Source organism: Mastomys coucha, unplaced genomic scaffold (genome assembly GCF_008632895.1).
Source record: "Mastomys coucha isolate ucsf_1 unplaced genomic scaffold, UCSF_Mcou_1 pScaffold18, whole genome shotgun sequence".
NCBI lineage: Eukaryota > Metazoa > Chordata > Mammalia > Rodentia > Muridae > Mastomys > Mastomys coucha.
This window is the reverse complement of record NW_022196900.1, coordinates 45,979,419-46,001,780: the sequence shown is the minus strand read 5'-3', so window position 1 is coordinate 46,001,780 and position 22,362 is coordinate 45,979,419. Positions and strand designations below refer to the sequence as shown.

The following is a 22,362-nucleotide window of genomic DNA, read 5'->3' as shown; positions in this document are numbered from 1 at the left end:
ATGAATCCTAGAGCATTCAAGTCTGAATTTTTTCAATGACAGTCTATGAGGCATCTTTTGTTCTAGGATATTAGAGAATGCTTAAGAAGATCATGATTATATATATATGATTTCAAATGAAATTACTGTGATTACATATTGACATATGTTAATATGTCACAACATATATTGATTATATATGAATTATCTCATATAAGCACAAGCAGGGTTATTTGGGTACAGAAACAGAATTATCAACAGTGGGAGAGTATGGCTGGGGAAGAACAGTGGTTATTGAATATATATTGGTATATATTGGTAGTATATATTGTGAAATTACAGAGAGCACACAGTTGTCATTGAGAAGTTATTTAAATTAATTACGACCTATATGAAGAAAGACAGAGGAGTTAGGCAGATGATTTCTATTAAAAATTGCACCAGAATAATTGCTCTGACAGCAGTTCTTTAGTAGAAAGAGGTCATGTGTCTCTCACCTCAGCTTCAATCATGACCTCTCTCTTCTATTTTATAGAGTAGACTTTTGGATTGAAACCATTCTTAAAGCTTCTTGAGATGTTAGAAGCTTGGCTATGTACCCTAGTCCTGAGCAACAGACTCAGTTTTACAGAGAGGCTTCCCTTCTGTCCTCAAGATACTTCTGATTAAAAATGTCTGGTGTAGCCAGGCAATGGTGGCAGATACCTTTTATACCATCACTCAGAAGGCAGAGGCAGGCAGATCTCTGAGTCTGAGGTCAGCCTGTTCTACAGAGAGAGTTCCAAGAGAACAAGGGCTACAAGAAGAAACTCTGTACAGAGGGATAGAAAGGGGGTAGAGGGAGGGAGTGAAGGAAAGAGGAAGACAGAAAAGAGAGAGAGTGGGGAGGCTAGTATGAAGCTGCTTTGTCCACCAGGAATATTTAAATATTTAAATATTTAACTGGTCCCATTGTAGGCTAATGAGGGGGAAAACATCCACAGGAGAAATGGGACATCATTATCCCTCCTCCCATTGTTTTGTTGAAATAACTGAAAAGTTAAAAACAGAAATAAAACAACAAATTCTTTAAAAATATGTTTTGAAATTAAAGTATAATTATGTAATTTCTCCCCTTTCTGTTCTTCCCTCCAATCCTTCCTGTACCAACCCATGATCTCAAATTCATGGTCTCTATTTCTTTGATTGTTATTATGTATATCTCTGTTCTACAACCTGCTCAGTCCATATAACATTCCTTGTATATTTGTGAATTCAAGGTTGACCACTTGGTATTTCCCACTTATATAGTATAAGCAGCATGTTTGCTGGGGAAAAGGAGATCGCATTTGTGAATTGCAGCTTACCTACTCAGTCTTTAGGACTATTCAACAAAATACATATTTTTTTCCTTTATTTTTTTGAGCTTTTCTGTGTCTCTATGTGAGGTGTGTGTGTGTGTGTGTGTGTGTAGGTAGGTAGGTAGGTAGGTAGGACAGATGTTGGTGTTGGTGCTAGGTGTCTTCCTCAATCATTCTACATCTTACTTTCTTAAGACAGGGTCTCACTGGACCTGAGGCTCACTTATTAGGCTATATTGGCTGGTTAATGAGCTCTGGAGCACCAGCCTGTTTCTGCCTCCATTGCTGGAATTATAGACACATACTGTTTTTTCTCCTTTTAAATTTTAACTTGTCTTTCTGTCTATCTACCTATCTACCTACCTATCTATCTGTCTGTCTGTCTGTCTGTCTGTCTGTCTGTCTGTCTGTCTTTCTATCTATCTACCTATCTACCTACCTACCTATCATCTATCTAAATTTCTCTTGCATTGGTGTTTTGACTGCGTGTATATCTGTATGAAGGTGTTGGATCCCAAAGAACTGGAGTTAGAGACACCTATGATCTGCCATGTGGATGCTGGGAATTGAACATGGGTCCTCTGGAAGAACAGCTAGGGCTTTTATCTGTTGTGCCATCTCTCTAGTCCCCACACTGCTTTCTTACCTGGCTTTTTACATGGGTAATGGAGGATCTGAACTCAAACCCTCCTGCTTACACAAGCCCTTACTAACTGAGCCATCTTCCTAGACTCCGAATTCTTCAGCTCCTTAGCAATCATAAAACTAGGAAAATACAGGGGAGTAACATATTTATAAAAATGTAAGGTTTTGTTTTAAGTATTTCTTCAGCATTGCCCAGTCATTTTCCTGTGTCATGAAGATGGTCTCAGCCTGGCTATTTTATTTCAGGCTCCAGCACTGCTCACAGATTTCCATTTTGGAGTATTGTTGTTCAACAGCAGTTATCTGTGTTCTGTTCTCAAGGGAATAAACAAGTCATTTGGATGGCATAAAGTGTACACATACATCATCTTTTGATATGTGAATGCTGGACTTTATGGGAATGTTCAGATTAGAAAAGAACTTGGATCCATATAAGGATGACTTGTCAGTATCTAAACTGTACCTCACTTGCCCCTTGCTTCTCAAGATCTTTCAAACCTCATCTCTTCAATTAAATATGTTTGTTTTTAGAAAGACTTAGTAGGGTATAATAACTTCTCCAGGCTCTGATCTATCTTCCTCTTGTTTATCTAATTATAATGGTAGTCTAATTGCCAGGAAATACTCATTGCTACTTAAACTGGCAAAGTGCTAAGGGAAGAACCGAAGAGAAAGTGACTTCACAGGAAATGTTCTTATATCCCTCCTCTGTCTTTGTTTACAAACTATAACTTCTGGTTATAATTTACAGATCTCTATCTAAATAGCACTGAACCATAAGGAATAAGATGTGGCTGTGTATTCCTGCCTTGTTATGACTGAAGATCAGCTCTTAGACCGATACTTCTTAACTTGTGGGTCAAGACCTTTTTTGTGGTATTCTACATCAGATATCCTGTATATCAGATATTTACATTATGATTTATAACAGTAGCAAAATTACAGTTATGAAGTACCAAGAAAATAATTTTATGGTTGAAGGTCACCACAACATGAAGAACTCTATTAAAGGGATGCAGCATTGGGAAAATTGATAACCACTAGCTTTATGAACCCTACAAGGAGAAAGCTACCATTTTATCTTTAAAGCTTTATTACCTTTTCATCCCAAATCCTATCATTTGTCTTCAAGATGTGAGGGCTATGAATTAATTCATAGAATTGAATGATCAGCAACAGTTTGCTTGAAATGTCACAGTTTGTTACTTCTATATATTTGTGGTCTGACAAAGTAAAGATTTAAAATATGTGAGCAAAAGGAAGGGTGGAGAAGAAACTAATTTTAGAAGGAGGAAAAGGAATAGGGAGGTGAGGAAAGGTGAGAAAAGAAAAAGGTAAGAGCGACTGTAGAGAAAGACAACAGAACCGAGGTAATAGTCATGAAGGTTTAGGGACTCAGTCATGTGCTTAACTTAGCCCAGGAACAATGCACTGGCACCCTGGATGACTGTGCTTACAGATGACTGCAAAGGCTTCCTCCTTCTCACCACACAGCCAATTACAAACAGAAGCCATTCAATCTATCATCTCACAGGACTGAGATGGGGTGAGGGTAGGGTGGGGGTATAGACTCTCTTGAGCTTTAATTCATTCTAGGAACAAAAGTTAATAGTAACAGCTAAAATTTCCAGTCCCCCAAGGAAAACAGTAGCTCTACTTACACAAATGATCTGGCCCCTTTAAGACAAGGCGGATGTGTCTGCTGCCGTAAGGAATGGCGACCACAGTGTCATCCGCTAGAAAGAAACAGAGTAAAGCTTTAAAAGCATATTATTTGACAAAAGAGTTACTGATTGCATCCCATACAAAGGCAGGAACAATAGATTTGATTTTTTTCTTAGTGTTTGAAATGTGAAAGGCAGTGGTTAAGAATTAAAATGTCTACTTTCTCCAAAATAAAACATGCCAAAGGAGCTACTACTACTTAGCTTAGGGGGAATTAGGCTTTTAAAAATAAATACGATTTTTTTTTTAAAAGTTGTTTTATTTTTAAATGAGTTTGAGTTTGTCTGTCTGTCCATCTGTGTCCAGGTGGGAATAGGTACACATGTGAGTGGAGTTGCACACGGAGACTGGAAGTGGTGGGTAGAGCTCACAGAGTTGGAGCTGCAGAGCATTGTGGGCCACCTGACAATGGCTGCTGAAAACTGAGCTTGAGTGTCCTGCAAAGCGGTGTGCGTGTTAACAGCATACTCATCTTTCTAGCCCCATCCACGTGAATTTTGATTTAAAAATTGATTTGCAAGGAACTCTTTGACTTTAAATTGCCATGGAACTTTCCTGGATTACAATATTTGCACTGGGTTAAAATGAAAACAAAAACAAAAAAGCTCTTGCATTCAAAGGATGGTGTGCAATATTTGAATTTGCACCTCTCTCTTTCAGAGCATCTTAGCTAAATGGGGTGGACTAAGAAAGAGAAAATACAAGTATACGTTCTGAACCCTCAAGCCCCTTCCTTCCTGTTCTTGGCTCCAAGCTACCTTTGTTCTTAATGAAATACTACGAATCCTGGTAATGATTTAAAATATTGTTCCACATCTACCATCTCTGTTTTGAAATACTTTTAAAATTCTGGCTGAATCAAAGATTATTTTAGCATAGATCTCCCTACCTAAAAATTGAGCCTACATTCATGAAATGCAAAGATTTAAAAATACAGACAGGCTAGAGAGATGGCTCAGTGCTTTAGAGCTCTTGCTGCCATTCCAGAGGAGCTGAGTTCAGTTCCCAGCACCCACATCAGGTGGTTCACAACCATCTGGACCTCCAGCTTCAGGGGATCTGATGCCTCTGGTCTCCTTAGGTACCTGCACTCACAAGTGCATACCCACATGCATGCACATACAACTACACATAATTCAAAGTAAAAATAAACCTTAAAGCATAATTGGAGATGGATTACATCCACCCTGATGCTATCACAGACACTATCACTTGAAACTCCACCCACTATAATGTTTGCTGCAGACCACATTCACTTAGAAGGTTTACTGCTTCACCCATAGCGGGTGACATGAACAAAGAGGATTTTACGATGAAGAAATGGGACCTCCAGAAGCATGTTGACTAAAGCAAGACCAAGTGGATAGAGAGGCAGTCAAGAAGCAAAGGAACAAAAAAAAGGCAAGCTCTACTTTTAAGAGAACATTTAAGAGTCATTATACCCAGAAATTATGTGTGACTTCATTCTTATATTTCCAACATTAGACACCACCATAGTACCTGGATAATTAGGTTTAAATAAAAGATTCCCAGTGAAGATTAGTTCAGATAGTGAGCCACTGAAGTTATGGAATGAGCCTTACTCAGTTATGCTGAAAAAATAAGGTGACATCGAATACTGCTGTGCCCAGATATAAATAACAGATATACATATAACTATGTTGCTTGGAACACAGTAGGTCTTGAATACATTTACTTTCCTCCCTTTAGTCCAAGACTCCAATAAGATTGGGGTTAGAGAGGCAGAGAGATGGCTCTGCAATTATGAGCACTGGTTGCTTTTCCAGAGGCCCTGGGTTCCATTCCCAGCACCCACATGGCAGCCCATAATGGTCATTAGCTCCTCCAGTGTCACTACCTTCTTCTGCTTTCCACAGGTACCAGGCATGCACAGGCTGAGAGATTTTTATTTTATGTAGTTAAACAGTGTTTAACTACATAGTTCTCTAGGACATAGCCTGCATTGAGGAGGGTGAATTACTAGTTTTCATTCCTGCCCTGAACAGGTTACATTTATTGAGGCTGTTGAATATTCTGCTCACATTATAACTTTATTGCTGTTTTTAATGCCATGCATTGTTGAGCAAAAGTCTATAATTCTGAGAGCTAGGACTTTGTGGCACATAAAACAAATGGAGTAAGAAAAAAAACTGAAGAGGAACACAGGGACTTTAAGACTGAGCCTTCAGAACCTTAAGTTCCATAAACATGTGCATTTTGAAGTTTGCAAAAGAAATTCAAAGAAGTTAAAACAATTGGATTTCTAGAAATAGCAAGTCTTTGTTTATCCATAGGTCAAATGAAGTCCAAGTGAAAGGGAAGCTTTCTGCTTGGCACTGCTGTGCTCAGATGCAGTCTTCTGACCCCCACACAGCCCATGGGCCCAGCTTTGGCTTTGTTAGAAGTAACTCACATTCCACATGCTGAGCCAGTAACATTGCCTTTTGGCTGATGTGCCAAAGTCTGTGTGCTCCAGCAGGGTGAGTAGGGAGGAACTGGGAAGTCTGCAGAGGGTGTGAGGCAGGATGAAGAAAGCTCACCAAACAAGAGGAAAGAAATGTCTTGTGACACCCTTTGGCATGTGCTCAGTCAAAGAGGAAAATGCTTTAACACAGGTACTAAAGTAATGGACAGATCTCAGCAAAGAGGTTGGAGGAGCTGTACAGATTATAGCCTTACATTGTGAGCTGACAGATTTGCCAGTCACCAGGAACTAGTCAATTCATTACTTTGTTCTACAAAGTTCTTCAAGAGTCTTTTAAAGTCACCCTTTATGTGATAGACAAAGGAATCAAATAAATTATTAGCCTCAAAGATTTCTATTGCTGTAAAGAGACACCATGACCACAACAATTCTTATAAAGGAGAACATTTAATTGAGGCTGGCTTACAGTTCAGAGATTTAGTCATTATCAGGTGGGACGCATGGTAAAATGCAGGTAGACATGGCACTGGAGAAGGAGCTGAGAGTTATACATCTGGATCCACAAGCAGCAGGAAGACATAGTGAGCCACTAAGCCTGGCTTAAGCCAGACCTCAAAGTATATCCCCTAATGACAAACCTCCTCCAACAAAGCCACACCTACCCCAACAAGGTCATACCTATTAATAGTACCACGCCTATGGACCTATGGGGACCACTTTTATTCAAACCACCACATATGGTTCCTGAAAAAAAGGTCCTTAGGGAAAAATAGGAAATCCTAATGACTATACCCTATTCATGGAAATTCTCAAAGCCCTTTCATTAGCTCTCATTAGTTCCTTAGCTATGCTGAATCAGAGAAACCATTTTATTTTGTTTAACTCAGGGTGTATCCAACATGCATATCATAAGAATTGTTATAGCATCTGATGTATGTTAGAATGTAACATAGGAAATGGGCTCCTAATGTGACAATCCTAAGTCGTCAGCCCTAAATACAAGTGTATACAGGCAATGCTAATTGGACTCAGTAGGCTGTACACATATCTATAATAATTCTTTAACAACTGTAGAAGAAGACGTCATTGAATTTGAGAGGGGATACTGGGAAGAAATGAAGGTGGGAAAGGAAGAGGTGAAATGACATGAATATAGTTTTACTCATACATGAAATTTCAACTACTAAAATATAAAAAGAATGGGAAAAATTAAATTTCCTTTCTTCATGCTGATAGAAGCTATTCTTTAAGGTAGAAAACATTGTTGTATTTAACAGTAAATGTCCATTGGTTAAGGATGGGTAAGAGGATTCTTTCGGTTGGCATCACTGTTATACACAGAGGTGTTTAAGAGGTTCCAAGGTATGGGGCATTACGATGCCTGCTTTCAACGACTAGTGTAATTAATGTGGTTTGGTGGGGAAGGTGGCCACATCTCCCACCATGCCACATGTTCCTCTGAATGTCGTCTTCTACAAAGGTACACTGTTTCATGATCCACTGCATCTGTCCTCATCTAGTTTGGCCTTGTTGACAGGACCATGAGTCCAGTCTTTGGGATATACGTCTAGGTTACTAATCAACATTTTAAAAGAGATTAGATAACACATTTCTGTGCTAAATGGGCAAGCTCTTCATGGGAATCATGAATTCTGTCATTTCACATACCTGGGTTATAACTGACATTTCATAAGCAAATTGTTACCAAGGAACACACTTAAAAGATTTCTTTGTACATTTTATTGTGTGGCAGATGCTTCTTCACTTTTCTATATAGAGCATTTTGAATGAAGTTTTAAATTCTATCAGTGCCCTGACTTGACAAATCAAAGAAAGCTGAGAAGGCTAATACTTTGAAAATACAGGTTTCTTATTAGGATATCTGAGTTTTTCTTAGGTTTTAGATCTGCTGATAAGTTCACATTTTGAAGGAATCTTCCTTAGGGATAACACTTAATCTTATTTTTAAAAAAATGAAACGATGATTGGTGTTAACACAAAAAGTCTGCCAATATTGAGAAGATTTTGAAGGTGTATCTTAAAGTTTCATATCCAATTTAGTGCTCTAAAAACATATCCAATAAAAGAGGAGAGGCTTAACATTTAAGCTTTTCAACCATCCATCCCACCCAAGTTTATCAGTAATTGCATAATGAAAGATATATGTGAGGCAGGCCAAACAATACTCTCTCCATTATCAGCTTGAGAATGTTATCTTTTTAGGAGTCTAGGCCAAAAACTGTAGTGTTCTCCAAAATCACATTTAATCAAAATAAGCTCTATTGTCAAAATATTCTATTTCATTGATTCTAAGAGGAACACACTCATATTTTATATTAGGATATATTGCACAATTGTGTATTAAGTTTTCCTATGCAGTCAGTGATCCTATTTCATCCTTCTTTAGCTGTATAGACACTAACATCATAATTGCATTGAATGACTATATAAAGTTCTCAAAAATATAAAATATTATATTTAAAAACCAGCTAGCATACTTGTAAGATGAGCATTAAAGAAAATTACACAATAGTAGAACACACTCATTAATCCTTGGGAAATAGCTGCAGAGACTGTCAGGTAATGAGATTTGGAAGGGTCATACAATAACCTATAAGGAGGTCAAAGATATTTGGTTCTGCATATTTGCAAAGGGGAAAGAGAAACCCAGTACCAAGACTTTTATTTTCAGCCCAGAAGAATTAGGGAACAGTTTTAATATAATGTCTAAAATAACAAAAATAAGTCAGATAAAATTTTATAAAACCAAGACATTGGACCTCGGGTAGCCTAGTAGTAGCCTAGACTTTCATTGTCTTATTTTCTTGAATGGGTTTCCTGGTTGTGGCTTTGTGAGTGTGAGGAGACAAACCTGAGAGACCAAGAAGTGGAAGCAGTTAGAATTTCCTGGAAAAAAAGACTAACAGAAAGGAGAGAGAGAGAGAGAGAGAGAGAGAGAGAGAGAGAGAGAGAGAGAGAGAGAGAGAGAGAGAGAGAGAGAGAGAGAGATTGGGGAAAGGACAACACAAAGAATTATGAATAGACAGTAGTCACACAAGGCTGAAAAAAAGTCTTATTCCACCAGCCAGAACTGAAGACATCAAAATTCATGGAACATTGAGTATTCAGAAGAGTCTTGCCTTGTAGAAGGGTACAATTAACTGTAGGCCAAGCATGGCTTTGCTCCCACCTACCAAATTGTAAGACTCAAAAGGATCACATTGAGTTCAAGTAACTTAACTACTCCCAGAACAAAGCTTAAGCATATTTATAGGAATACAAAAATATCTCATACCCAACAAAGTAAAATCTGCAATGAATGGCATCCAGTCAAAAATTACCAGACATGTAAAGAACCCCCAAAAAATAGCCCAACTGAAGTGAAACACCCATCAATCAAAACATGGAATGGACATTAAAATAGTCACTATAACTGTATTCCATATGTTCAGAAAGTTTAGTACTGAAAAAAGTCTTTAGCCTCAAAGATTTCACTGGTGAATGCTACCATACATTTAAAGAAGTGATAAATATTTATAATAAATATCAATTGCACATATTATTTTTTCCAGAAAATAACATATAAGGGAACATTTCCAAACTCATTATACGAGGCCAGTATTAGAAGGAGCTCCAAACCAATCATAGACAGTACCTCATCTGCAAACACAGACTAATGTGTTTCATATAATAGATGTAAAATCTCTCAACAAATTTTTGGTAAATCAATTACCAATCTATGAAAAGAATGGCTATGACTAAGTAAAGTTTATCTTTGGATTAGTTTATCCCAGCCTGTTATTAAGGCCAAGGAAAGTTACAAGATCATATCAAGTGAGATTTAAAGGGAATTTGATCAAATTTGATATCCATTCATGATAATAACTCCTAGAAGTCTCCCCCCTCTCTTTCCCCCTGCACCTCTCCTTCCCCCTTCCCCTCCCCTTGTCTGCCTTGCCCCCATGTGTGTGTGTGTATGTCTATTTGTATGAGTGTGAGAGAGAGTCTGAACTTAGTCTAAGGAAGAGCCCTTGTGAAAAGCCTTCAGCTAATGTCATACATGGTGATGAGAAATGGACTGCTTTCTCCTTAAGAATGGAGTAAGAAGGATAGATGCCACTCATTTCCTAATACCCTGGCCAAAAGAAGGATCCTAAGAATTTGGCTCACAAATTGAAACTGAAGAAGAAAAATAATCTTTATCTGTAAACCAGATGATTATTTACATAGCAAATCCCTGAATTTACCAAAACTCTAAGGGGTAGTAAGTGAATTTAACTGGAGAGCAAAATACATGGCAGACATACACCACATAACCAGTCACATTTTTATAAACTCCAATATGTAACTGGAGAGGTAAATATAAATAAAACTAGTACTATTTGTAATTGATGAAAAATACAAAAGGATTAACCCCCCCCTCCAAGTCAGAGGATCTGTGTACTTAGAATTAGTAAAGACTGATGAAGACATTAAGGAAGACATGATTAGCAAAGAGACACAAGGTCTTGACAGGCCAGATGACTTAATACACTAAAGTTGCCAAGAACTCTGCTCTACTAAATCAATCTGAAGAACTCACTTCTACTCAAAGTTCACGGGGAGAACTTTCATAGATATGAACAAGAAGACTATAAGATTTACATGAAAAGGCAAAGAACCAGATAGGAGAGCCAAAATTACTTTTAAGTGAAGAATATTTAAAAGCTGTAAGGATCATGTTACTTTGTTTTGAGACCTACTGCAGAAGTACCACAATAAAGGCCAATGAGGCATACTGATGGTGTAGAGGCAAGTGGATTCAGCAGATTTTGTGTGTGTGTGTGTGTGTGTGTGTGTGTGTGTGTGTGTGTGTGTGAAAAGCAATAATAATCAAAGAAGAAGAAGAGGTCATAAATTTGGCATGGGAGGAGTTCGAAGGGAGAGTTGGAGTTGGTAGAATGGAAATATTATAAATACAATACTCATGCATGAATTTCTCAAAAAATTTTTAAAAGTTTCAAAAAAAATGTAAAAAGAGCATCATTCTGAGAAAAAGTTTAGTTTTAGTTTTACTTATCAATTTACTTCTGTTGCATTTTATCTTTTTCACGTATTTAAAAGTATTATTATGATAAAATATGTCTAAATGTAAAACAGAGCTTTCTAAGGTACAGTGTGAAGTAAAAACCCAGAATGATCAGAAAGGTACTGTGTCCTAAACCTAGTTTAAATGACAGCTTTGTTTTTCATGTGGTACATGAAACCATGAAACATCTCTCAATTGAGGGTGTTCTAGAGCCTTAGAAAGACAGTCCACCTACAGCTGGACTTTTCCTGTGCTATCCTCAGCTACTGCCTAAGCCATCATCTCCCCTGACTGAGCTTCCTGCAGTGGCCTCCAGACTCTATCTCCCACTTCTGTAGTCATCCCAACCGGGTGCTCTGCCCCCAAATGTAGAACAATCCTTTAATCCAGATCAAACCACTCTGTTCAAAGTCCCCTGTGGCTCCTCATTTCATTCAGACTACGATCCAAACTCCTTTAACACTCCACATGCCCATGAGATTCTTCACCTCACTGCTTCCTGCCTTCAACACTTCCCTGGGCTTTTTGAAACTTCTTCATTGTCCCCCATGACATTTGTCACAAGTGAACATAAATACTTTAAAGATGTTTTAAAATCATTGTATCTGTCTTTCTTTCAGCCTTGAAACCCTCTTCCCTGTCATGAGCCAGATAATTGACTTTTGCATCATAACCTCCTTTCACCTCTATCAAGTACCAAGTTTCTTATCAGTAAGTCCCTTTCTTACCAACCTATTAAAAACTGTGACTCGTCTCTCCCCCTGGCTGGCAGCTCACCCACATCCTATGTCCTTTTCTTTCTGTGATTAACTTTTCCTGTCTTTCCAATGGCACCAAATGACCCAATGGAACATATGCATATTTGTTTATCTGTCTGAGGGTTCCTCATACTAGTATCTAAGTCCCTTGGAGGAAGGAGTTTTTGTCTGTTTTGTCCTTTGCTGTGTTTCCAGCACTGGGAACAGTTTTTCATTGTGTAGTCAGTGTCTTATAAATGTCTGCTGTTGAATGAATGGATAGGCATCTTTGAGGGGATTGTGAGTACAGCACGAGACAGTCATGTACAAGGCACAAAATTTTGTTACCACTTTTCTTTATATTCCTTCTGTATTTTATACTCAGAAGGCCCTGTGTTTTATTACAAACACACTTCACCTCAAATTTTTGAGCTAGAATGAAAGTCCAGGAATATGCTAATCCACGGCCATTATAAATCACCATGAGTCACAGCCTGAGAGGCACATCCTTTGAATTAGGAACTTCATTTTATCTTGATATAAATTAGCTTATCTGACCCTTGCCACTCAAGGAGTGAGGCGAAAGTGCTTACGGATGTCCTTGTGGCTTCAAAGGCTACAGCTACATTAGAAAGTTCTGAAGAGCAGATGCAAATTCATAGCAGATTGGCTGGATCTGGTCTAAGGGTCTAAGAAGACACATTTTACCACACTTGTCAATAAGACTTGTACATCTTTACATTTCAAAATGAGTCTTTACATTTCAAGAAACAAAAGGTTAGCTAATTATTTTTTCACTGGTCTAAGGGAGTCAAGGAGTGAGTAGGAGAGGGAGGATTGACCACTATCATTGGAATCTTCCCACGCAAAAGGAATGGGTAATTATCATGTCTTTTGATAAAATGGTGGCTCCTTCTCATTCAGCAGCAGCTATTCAATAAGTTACTTCTATTTTCTTTTTTTGTTCTGGCATTTTCTGCAACAGTGTTTCTCCACTCTTCTGTTTTGCCTTTGTTCCCATGAGTTTTGATAACATAAGAAAAAAAAACTTGGATATAAATTTAGAAAGAAAATGAGTTCAGTGTGGGGAACCTGAGCGCTAGGAGTTGGAAGTGAGCATGTGGCTGGCTTATGGCTCCTTTTGGCAAGGCATGGGGAGAGACCTGGCAGTACTCTCCCTGAGCCTCGGGGGTCGAGCATGCTCACCTGGCCAACATACTGCCTGTTGAGTAGCTAATCACCCTTGCTTGTGGGCTGCCTTGAAGTCTGTAAATATAGTGCATGAGACTCTTCTGGGGTGGACTCGTTCAGCATCTGCTATGGATTGTAGCGAGGGGCATGCACATACTGCGCCTTATTGATATAAATCATTTTGTCATGAGGCATCATCAGAGCTAAGGTAAACGAATCAATTGCATTTTGTCATTATGTACAGTCATCAGGTTATGTATTATGTAATTTACCCACTGTTGGCCTTGAATGGAGTCCCTTTTACTGAAGTACGTATTTGCAGAACTGGGGATGACATATGGCTCCCAACTTGCCTCAGTTTGTTCTTTTAGAGCTTTTCTTCCTGCTTCACAGTGACTCACAGCCTGGTGGCAGGGTGAGTATGTTTGTGTGTGTATGTGTGACCAATTGTCCCCAACAGCAGGAAAAGAGGAATACCTACAGGAATACTGTTCTGTCTCTACTGTGTGATCAGGAAGGTGGAGGCATGATGGGAAAGGAAGACTCCCTACTAAAACAGGCTTTCACAGTAAGCAGAGTGTAGTTGTAGCACACATGCCTAATTTTGTGCTTCCTGGCAAGTCCTGCATTCCTGAATAATGGGCACTGATTGAATTATGTAACAGATAATTTGAAAGATTTTAATTCTTCAGCATTTCTCAGAGAATTTCATTAAGGGTGACCCTTTAAATGTATTTTAAAAATAAAAAAAAGTATCCAACCTGAATTTCAGAGACTTAAAAAAGAGTTCTCTGCCTCTATCCAGTTCTGATTTCCATGTTCTGGCTTCCTTAATTCTTCATCATATAAAAGAAGCTATGAGCATATGTGAGCAACATATATGACCAAAGAAAACTCTTTCCTGGATGTGCTATATTGATGTCCAAGTCATCCCACCCTTCATTTTAGCTGTCAGATATTTTAGAAGTTTTACCTTTTAAGAGAATCTCATTTTCCCATGCCTCCAGGGCAGTGCAAAATGTGGTGCACATCCTAAGTGGGCATCCCTCATTCTTCACATGCTCAACTGTTCTTGGCTGTTCTTCCTGCCTTTTTTCCAAATTGCCCCCTCCCCTTTGGTGAGGTACCTTTTCATGGCTTCACAGGATAGTTCTCAAGTGCTACCCTGAACAGCTTCATCTGCTCTCATCTGAAGAGGAGACTCTTAACCCACAGGCCCATTACAGCCATATTTTCCTCTAAATAGTAAACAAGTACAGAGAACAAAACCACACTCAAAACTTTATTCTCATTCCCAGGCTTGGGAAGGCATGTAAAAGTAGATATTGGAAAATGACCTACTGAAGGGTAGTAGATAATGGAAACATTAGGCCAGGGTCAAAATGGCTCTCAAGCTCCAGGCCTTCGAGTAAAAGGGCCATGCTTCTTTTGGTGGAGTGTTCTTCACAGAGGAAACTATAATTCACATGCAACTTCATGGTTTTAGATGGCATGTCATTTATGCCATCTGTTCTTGCAAGACTCAACTAGGAAGGTATCCTTGATCTTCTGAGCAGATACAACCATCTGCTTTATAAGCATTCAACTCCAGAGTTAGTAACTAGCATGATGAGACAGCAGAGGGATGGAGAAGTGTGTAGATACGGGATCAGACTCTGGACTCAAATATTAGCTCCTTATGTGACCCGAGAAGACTATCTTACTAAGTAGGTTTTTATAAAGACTACTTGAGGTACTAGTGTGGAATTCAAGGTACATTTCATGTTTAGGAAGTACTTGTCTATTGATCTAGAGGGATCAGGACTCAAACATCAGTAAATGGCTTCACAAAACATTGGCCTAATATCAATTCTGAAAGAACCTATTGTCAGTGCTGACTGCAAGCAGGTCATCTTGTACATGAGGGCCACGTGATTCTGCAGTAGTAGGGGTGAATTTGTACTGATTTTCTTACTCCTCTGTGATAATTTTACCAGGCATCTCAGACTACATATCAGACAGAAGCTAGGAGGCAGTCTGCACCTCCATGGAGTAGAAAAAGATCATATGTCTGTAGACACATATCTAGTCTTTTCTTATTGTGCCTCAGAAGAAAAAAGTGTCTCCTTCAGGTTGCAACTGGTGATATGATTTGTCCCACATTCATCCACAAAGCGGGAACATATTCATCCCAATCTTCAGATTCCTCTCTAGATGTTTTATTCAGCAGTGCAGTGGGGAGCCACAGCTAGGTAAGAGTTAAGGAACAAGTCAACAAGTTCAAGACTGCCCATCTCTGTAGTGTCTTACATTTACTTGCAGAGAGCTGAGATTTATACTGCCCTCGGACCAGCCGGCAGGTTGAGCCATCTCCGTTGCACACTCCACAGTTATCCTCCTTGACGGTGCTTCCCAGCTGGTGATCACAGCCAACAATCTAATGGGAAAGAGAAATGGATAATTCAGCGAGGCGCCTCCCAGTGCAGGGATCTCTGGTAAGGCCAATGGCTATCAAATGATGCCCACACCTATCATCTTTGAAAGACATAAGATGTACCTCATTTCAAAGGACAGAGTTAACAGAAACACGCTAAGGGGGAAATATATGAGAAAAATCATAAATATAGTTATGTACTCTTGAGAGCATACAACACAGTGACTTTGATGAGAGAAGCTAGAGAGGATCTGACTAAGAAGAATCTTCTCAGCTTAAAAAGGGATGGAGAGATTGAGTGAGCACTGCAAGAGTACAAGTGGCTTCAGGGGAATGCGTGGCTGCAGGGATCACGTGGCTGCAGGGATCACGTGGCTGCAGGGATCACATGACTGCAGGGATCACGTGACTGCATGGGGTTCACATGGCTGCAGGGGTTCACATGGCTTCAGTGGCACACATGGACGCAGGGGTTCACGTGGCTGCAGGGATCACGTGACTACAGGGGTTCACATGGCTGCAGGGGTACACATGGCTGCAGGGGTACACGTGGCTGAAGGGGTGAATGTGCCTATATTTATACCATATTCTTTAGAAGTACTACATTAGACACTAGCTAATTAGAAAGAAGAAAAGCCCAGAAGTAGGCGAAAATGGTCACAAAACTAGATTCTTTAGTGAAACTGACTCATAGGAATGCATGGCGACCTAGGTCACACCACTCAAGGGTCACACACTCAGGGCTCTGTTGCTCAGGTGAAGAAAGACATGTTTAAGTTCATAGGATTCTCGCCTATCTAGAAGGGCAGACAGGATGGGCAGTGGACATTAGAATTTGTGCTCTTGAGCATCTCAAACCTAACTGGATTTCCCTCTTAAATTATAGAACTTTCAGGTTTCTTAAAAGATTTAAGTTTCTCTGGAAAAATCTTAATGGATTCTTATGCTTCTAATGGAACCACGGGAGATAATCATAAAAATCCTTCCATAATCCTAAAGACTTCTTATGACTCCAAAACCATGTTTAGAAAAGAACAATTTAGCTTTCTTAGAGCCAAAGAAACAGTCATATTAGGGATTGCTAAATAAGAGGTGACATTCCTTCTGAGTCACTTGGCCAGAGCCTGGTTTAGTGCTCTCGGGGTGGCTTTGTAGACCCTAGGATATGAACCAAGTCAGCTCTGAATGTTGCTTAATTTCAATGCTTAAACACAAATATCTCTCTGACACAATTGCTTTTTTTTTTTTTTACGTTTCTCTTTTTGTATCAATTCCCTTTTAAGATGCCAAAATATTCTAACTCAATTATTTTTAAAATGTGGAATATTTTATCATCAGATGAAATGCTCTTATTTGGTCCAAGTAGAAAATTGTTTGCAATTCTATCAGCATAATCATTCCTGACATGTTTTAATCTGTTGATTATGAATAACTATTAGATTAATTAGAATTTAAACTCTTACCTTCAGATCTATTATTAACAGAAAAGAAAGTCAGCAGCAATGTAGAAATGGGCTGAACTGGTCAGTATGATGCCAGAACTTCCTTTGAGCATTTTATATTTTCTATATGGAACTCTCTCGATCAATTCTTTACTTGGAGGATTCCTACTGACCCTTCAATCTCTAAATTAAGAATCCTTTGTGGTGGTGGCGCATGCAGAGGCAGGCAGATTTCTGAGTTCTAGGCCAGCCTGGTCTACAGAGTGAGTTCCAGGACAGCCAGGGCTACACAGAGAAACCCTGTCTTGAAAAACAAAAACAAACAAACAAACAAACAAACAAATCCTGTGTGCAAAGAAAGACTTTTCCAGACTCTAGAGTTAACTTCTCTATGGTTCTTAGGCTTTCTCAGCCTTTTCTTTATAGATAGTAGAGACTATGGGTTGTGCCTGGTATAAATGTCTCATGTTTTTCTCTATAATACAGGCTCTAATTTTATTGAGGTGGTAGTATTTTGAGTTAAAAGAAGGCACTTCTTCTTGGCCATATATCTAAATTGTAATTGTCGAAACATAAATGTCAATATAATATGTCTTGGGAAGACTAAAGAATCAGATGTAGCTTAGGGAAGGTCCTCTAGTACACTCTATCTGCCTTCTATCTTGGTAGTTCCTATCATAAAAATGAGACAACCTAGAGAATTAAAAGACCATGCTAAGGAGGGAACAGCACAGAGGACAGAACCTAGTTCCTGTACCACACTGGGACTGATTATATCTTAGCTTCTTTTTCTTTTTACAAGAGAACATATCTCTGTTAGTTTAAGTCACTATTATTTTGGAATTTTCTTTCACACACACCCAGCTCAGATGGTTACAGAACTGATATGGAGCTTGATCAGTTAACACATTTGTCTGAATACCAGGCTGTAGCTAATATGAGATCTGTGGTTTTCCCCCTATCTAGAAAATAAACTCCCCAGATACCATAGGTTATCAAATAAAAAGCCCAGAGTCAAGGTTACTTATTTATGAGTCATTAGTGCAGTCCCACAATACCCACTTCAATCATTACAGCCTATTGCCATTGTTCTTGCCTAGCCTATGGAACATAATGGTAAAATCCTGTTGCTGAAGACACCACATGTCTGAGTCATAAAACATGAACAAATTAAGTTGGTACTGACCTGGAAGTATCATTCCCATTGCCTAGCTTTCATAGTGCTGGAAGATTCTATGTATGCTACTGAGGAGAAACATTTCCAGTAATCTTGCTCATATGTGAACACTACAAGCTATAATAATAACCACTCTGGCAAGATATGCCCACTGGTGCAATAGTGGTATGGGTGTTATGGGAGTAATCAACCACTTTCTGATTAGAGTTAAAGCCCACTCCACAGGGGTGTGTATATGAGGGGGTTGTACTTGTGTGTATGTATCTATATGTACAAATAAAGAGAGCATGCCACAAATGATGCGAGGCCACATTTAAACCTCTGTCCTGACACACAAACAGGAATTACTGTAAAGGACAACTTATTAGAGAATATTTCCCAAGTGCACCTACACTCATTATTAATAAAATGTCATGGAAGGCTATGTTCAGGTCACTGAGTTCTCAGATCCACCCCATTCTGGACAAGACACTGGAGTGAGATAATGTCCACTTACTATTTTGGCAACTGCAGGGAATCTTCTGAAAAAGGATGGAAATCTAGCTGAATATTTTTGTTATATGTAGCTTCATATTCTGCTACTAAATATCAGATGGAGTAGGGTCTAGCCTCATCCCGTCAAAATGCCTGCACAGTATAGCTAAGTTTACCAAATGCTTATTTCAAGTGCTATGAAGTACAAGACATTCTAAAAACAATGTACAGACAAGCAAAATAGCACCAATAACACCTTAAAGAGACTGACTATTATTAATAATGGTCTTTTGGATGTTTATATGCAACTAATAGACCACCTTGTTTGGCTTTTATATTTTAGACACATGATGTTTTGTGTACACTGACATACAGCCCCTTTCTTTCTTTATGACTAGAAAATATGAATATTACATTGCCAATGCTCCTTCCTTTATCAAGACTTGCTAAAGTTAGTAGGGAAAGGGCTCCTTAAGAAAAAAAACTGCTACCACAGTCAGCAATCCCAGTTGGCTCACCAACTTTCAACACATTTTGCAGATTTTAGGCAGCAGGCCTTCAGTGCATGCTGAAAGGTCTTTCTTCCTTCACTTTCCACAGCTGATAGCAACAGAATATGTGGAACACAAGACTGGAATTCTCTAGATGCTGTAATATATAAAAACATCTTGACTAGAAGTCACAGAAGAAGACCAATTCAACAAACCAGTCATTTTTATAACATGAATAAATGTAATCCACAAGCAGATGCTATACCCTAGATACATGATCTTAGATGGTTCATGCTGGCCCTGTTTCAAATGGTTTCCCATAAAGACCTCAACTGCAAACATCAAATACTGAGCCAATGATGTCAAGCTTTTCATGATCCAACCCATGAGGTAAGATACGGTTAAATCCTTCTATTTTCAGCACTGGGAAAGACAAATATGGAAAACTACCCTGCAAATCTGATCAGAGCACCTCTGAATTATTTAATCCAGACAAAATTATATAGGAGACAGTGTGCTCTTAAAGATATTCTACCTCATCTCCTAATTATGCTTAGGATTAGGGGAGGTATAAAACATCCAATCAGATCCTTCAAAGATTAAGATCTTTACAAGAAGATGTATAACACATATTTCTGATGTAATATAATGAAAAAAAATAAAACCTTTTAAATGGGTAAATAAAGCCAAAAGAAAAACCAAAAGGTTAGGAAGAATAAGTCCAGACATGAGGAAGCTGTATGTGTTGCATACCATGAGCTTGCGTAGCTTTGTTGCATGGTAAGTAGGGTTATGTGCTGTGTCTCTATTTGAACATTTCAGAACAGAAGAAAGGAGAGCAACTGAAAAAGAAGAAACCTATTGGATCATTTCAAGATGTGTAGGTGATGTGTTCCTTGTAGTAGACATAACTAGTATTCGTATAATGAATGGATTAAAAAAAAATACAGGTTCAGGAAAACCTCAAAGGACCCAAATGCCAGATGCATATTTTCTCAAGAACCTCAAATGAAGCATAACGGTTAGAGAATATTGAATACAAGGCATTTTAAGAAACACAAACAAATCATCTAGGTACAAGTGCTGGAACTGTCTGCCCTAATCCCAGGGTGAACACCGGGACACTTGGGGCTAGGCAAAAATATGGCCCACGTGCAGCTACTTTCCCCAACTAGACCCATAGCAGACATGCTGAGCAACTGCAACATTCTTTGCCACTGAGCTTTTACGTGGCCCTGGATGCTTAAAGCCATTATTCTCTAGGAACCAAATCCAATAGACTACGGTTGTTATATGAGAAGACTAAACCAATTTACCATTCCAGAGCCAGCAAAATGAACTGGCTGCCTCTCTTTCAGACAATTCTCCACAAGTATTATTTTCCACAAGTATTATTTCTTCTTGTATTTGAATGGTTTTGAGTACAGATTATAATACTGAGGTTGAGAAGATGACACCCTCACGATCAAATGGCTGGAAAGTAACAACCTCAAGATCCTATCTTGTAGAATGCCATGAACCACACAGAGGTAGACTGTAAAATGTTTATATGGCAATGATAATGACTAGGTTGAAAATTCTCATGTGGATCACCATGACCAGAGCAAATTCCAGGCACAAGGGTGAAGGGATGAAGGGATGGTTTCATGTGCGATGTGTGACTTGGAAGTACATATGGGAAATGAATCAGGTGTCACCCTCAATCTAAACCTGTGCCTCACCAACAGCAACAGCAGCAGCAGCAACAACAAGAGCAAGAATAATAAGAACAAGAGAACAACGCACACACACACACACACACACACACACACACACACACACACACACACACCCTGCATCACAGTTTACTATGGACACTAAATGTTCTTCTAATATTTTATGATTTTTATGAGTGTGTGTGGGGGGGGGGACAGGGAGGTCTAACTAAAGTTTCCAGTATGAAAAAACAAGGATCCCCATAATTCACAAAGGCACTCCCTGTGAGCTAAGTTTACTATGTTCAAAACCTTAATGGAAATATGCTTATCTGCAATAAAACCATATAAGGTAACCAAAACACCAACCACCTCAATTATACAAATAAGCCGAATGCTGATCTTTGCTGTATGTATTTATTAATTACAAACTCTGGTCTTTAAGTCATAAAATTGGAAAACAAAGTATTACCTAATACATGTAGTGTTATGAGTTGATGGAAACTTCCAAAACACAGGGTCCACATAGGAAAAAGAAATAATACAGAACATTTTTGTATTAAAACCACTTTAATAGGCCTTTGTTTGTTGTGCAAATATCCTTGGGAGAAGTGACACATGAAGCTGATGATTATACCCAAATTAAAGCATATCAAGTGAACCTAAGTGTTATGCCGGCTGATATGGTGCTAAGGAGAAATCTGATAGACTGTAGGCATGTCTTTATCAAGGGTGAACAGGATGAATCTGACCATTTTCCAGAAATAGGTGAGGGCAGAAAGGAAGTAAGATCCAGAAGACTAAGGATCAAAAGGGCACAGGCAAAGAGAAAGGCTGGGGTAAAATGAACTAGAATTTGCCAAACAGCCCCCACACATAGGTAATTATGTCTTCTTACTCCACTCCTTCAACTAAGCTCATGACCATATTAAAAAGGATTATTAGATCCTTCTGAAAGTTTCAAAAGTACTTGCCTGAGACAACATTCCTAGAACATGGTATTGTCACAGCCAAAGAACAGGAAGAGCAACAAATATCACTGAAGGGTGGTCCCTCCAGACTATGACATATCCTGTCTTGGAGGTTAGAATTACAAGAGACAGGAGGAAGGAGGATGCTCATGGTTCTGTCAGTCACACCTTGTTGCACAAAGCAACACATCTCTGTAGCTCTGAGGTAGCTAGGATCCAGTAGACACACACACACACACACACACACACACACACACACACACACACACATACTAGCAAGACATGCTGATAGGTGATTAGCCTGATTATGGTAAGGTTCAGCTCTCCCATATTCTAACATATAACTAGATAATATACATTTATGTGAAAATAGAATTTTTCCAGAAGAATCCTTCCTATACATGGTACTCTGATCTCTGGAGCTTGCCACCAACACTTGAGTCTCCCTCTGACTCTTCTCTCTAACTCACTTTCCTCATAGTTTTTCAAAAAAGCAAAATGTATCCTCCTCTTAGGGCAACCCCAGTTGATGGCTCTGGCTGGAATGCTCAGGGCATTTTTACAATGGTCTTCTTATCTCTTTAAGTACA

General features: G+C 38.9%; 1 protein-coding gene across 6 annotated transcripts in view; it reads right to left on the bottom strand.

Annotated features, from left to right (window-relative positions):
• Positions 1 to 22,362, bottom strand: part of Adamtsl1 (ADAMTS like 1) — an 895,122-nt gene that overhangs the window by 227,915 nt on the left and 644,845 nt on the right. For all 6 annotated transcript variants that reach the window (XM_031377794.1, XM_031377795.1, XM_031377796.1 and 3 more), the window contains 2 exons: positions 15,400 to 15,526; positions 3,626 to 3,700 (listed from right to left, as the gene is read on the bottom strand). In XM_031377794.1, the coding sequence (XP_031233654.1) occupies positions 3,626 to 3,700; positions 15,400 to 15,526 (202 nt within the window). The remainder of the gene's footprint in view (positions 1 to 3,625; positions 3,701 to 15,399; positions 15,527 to 22,362) is intronic.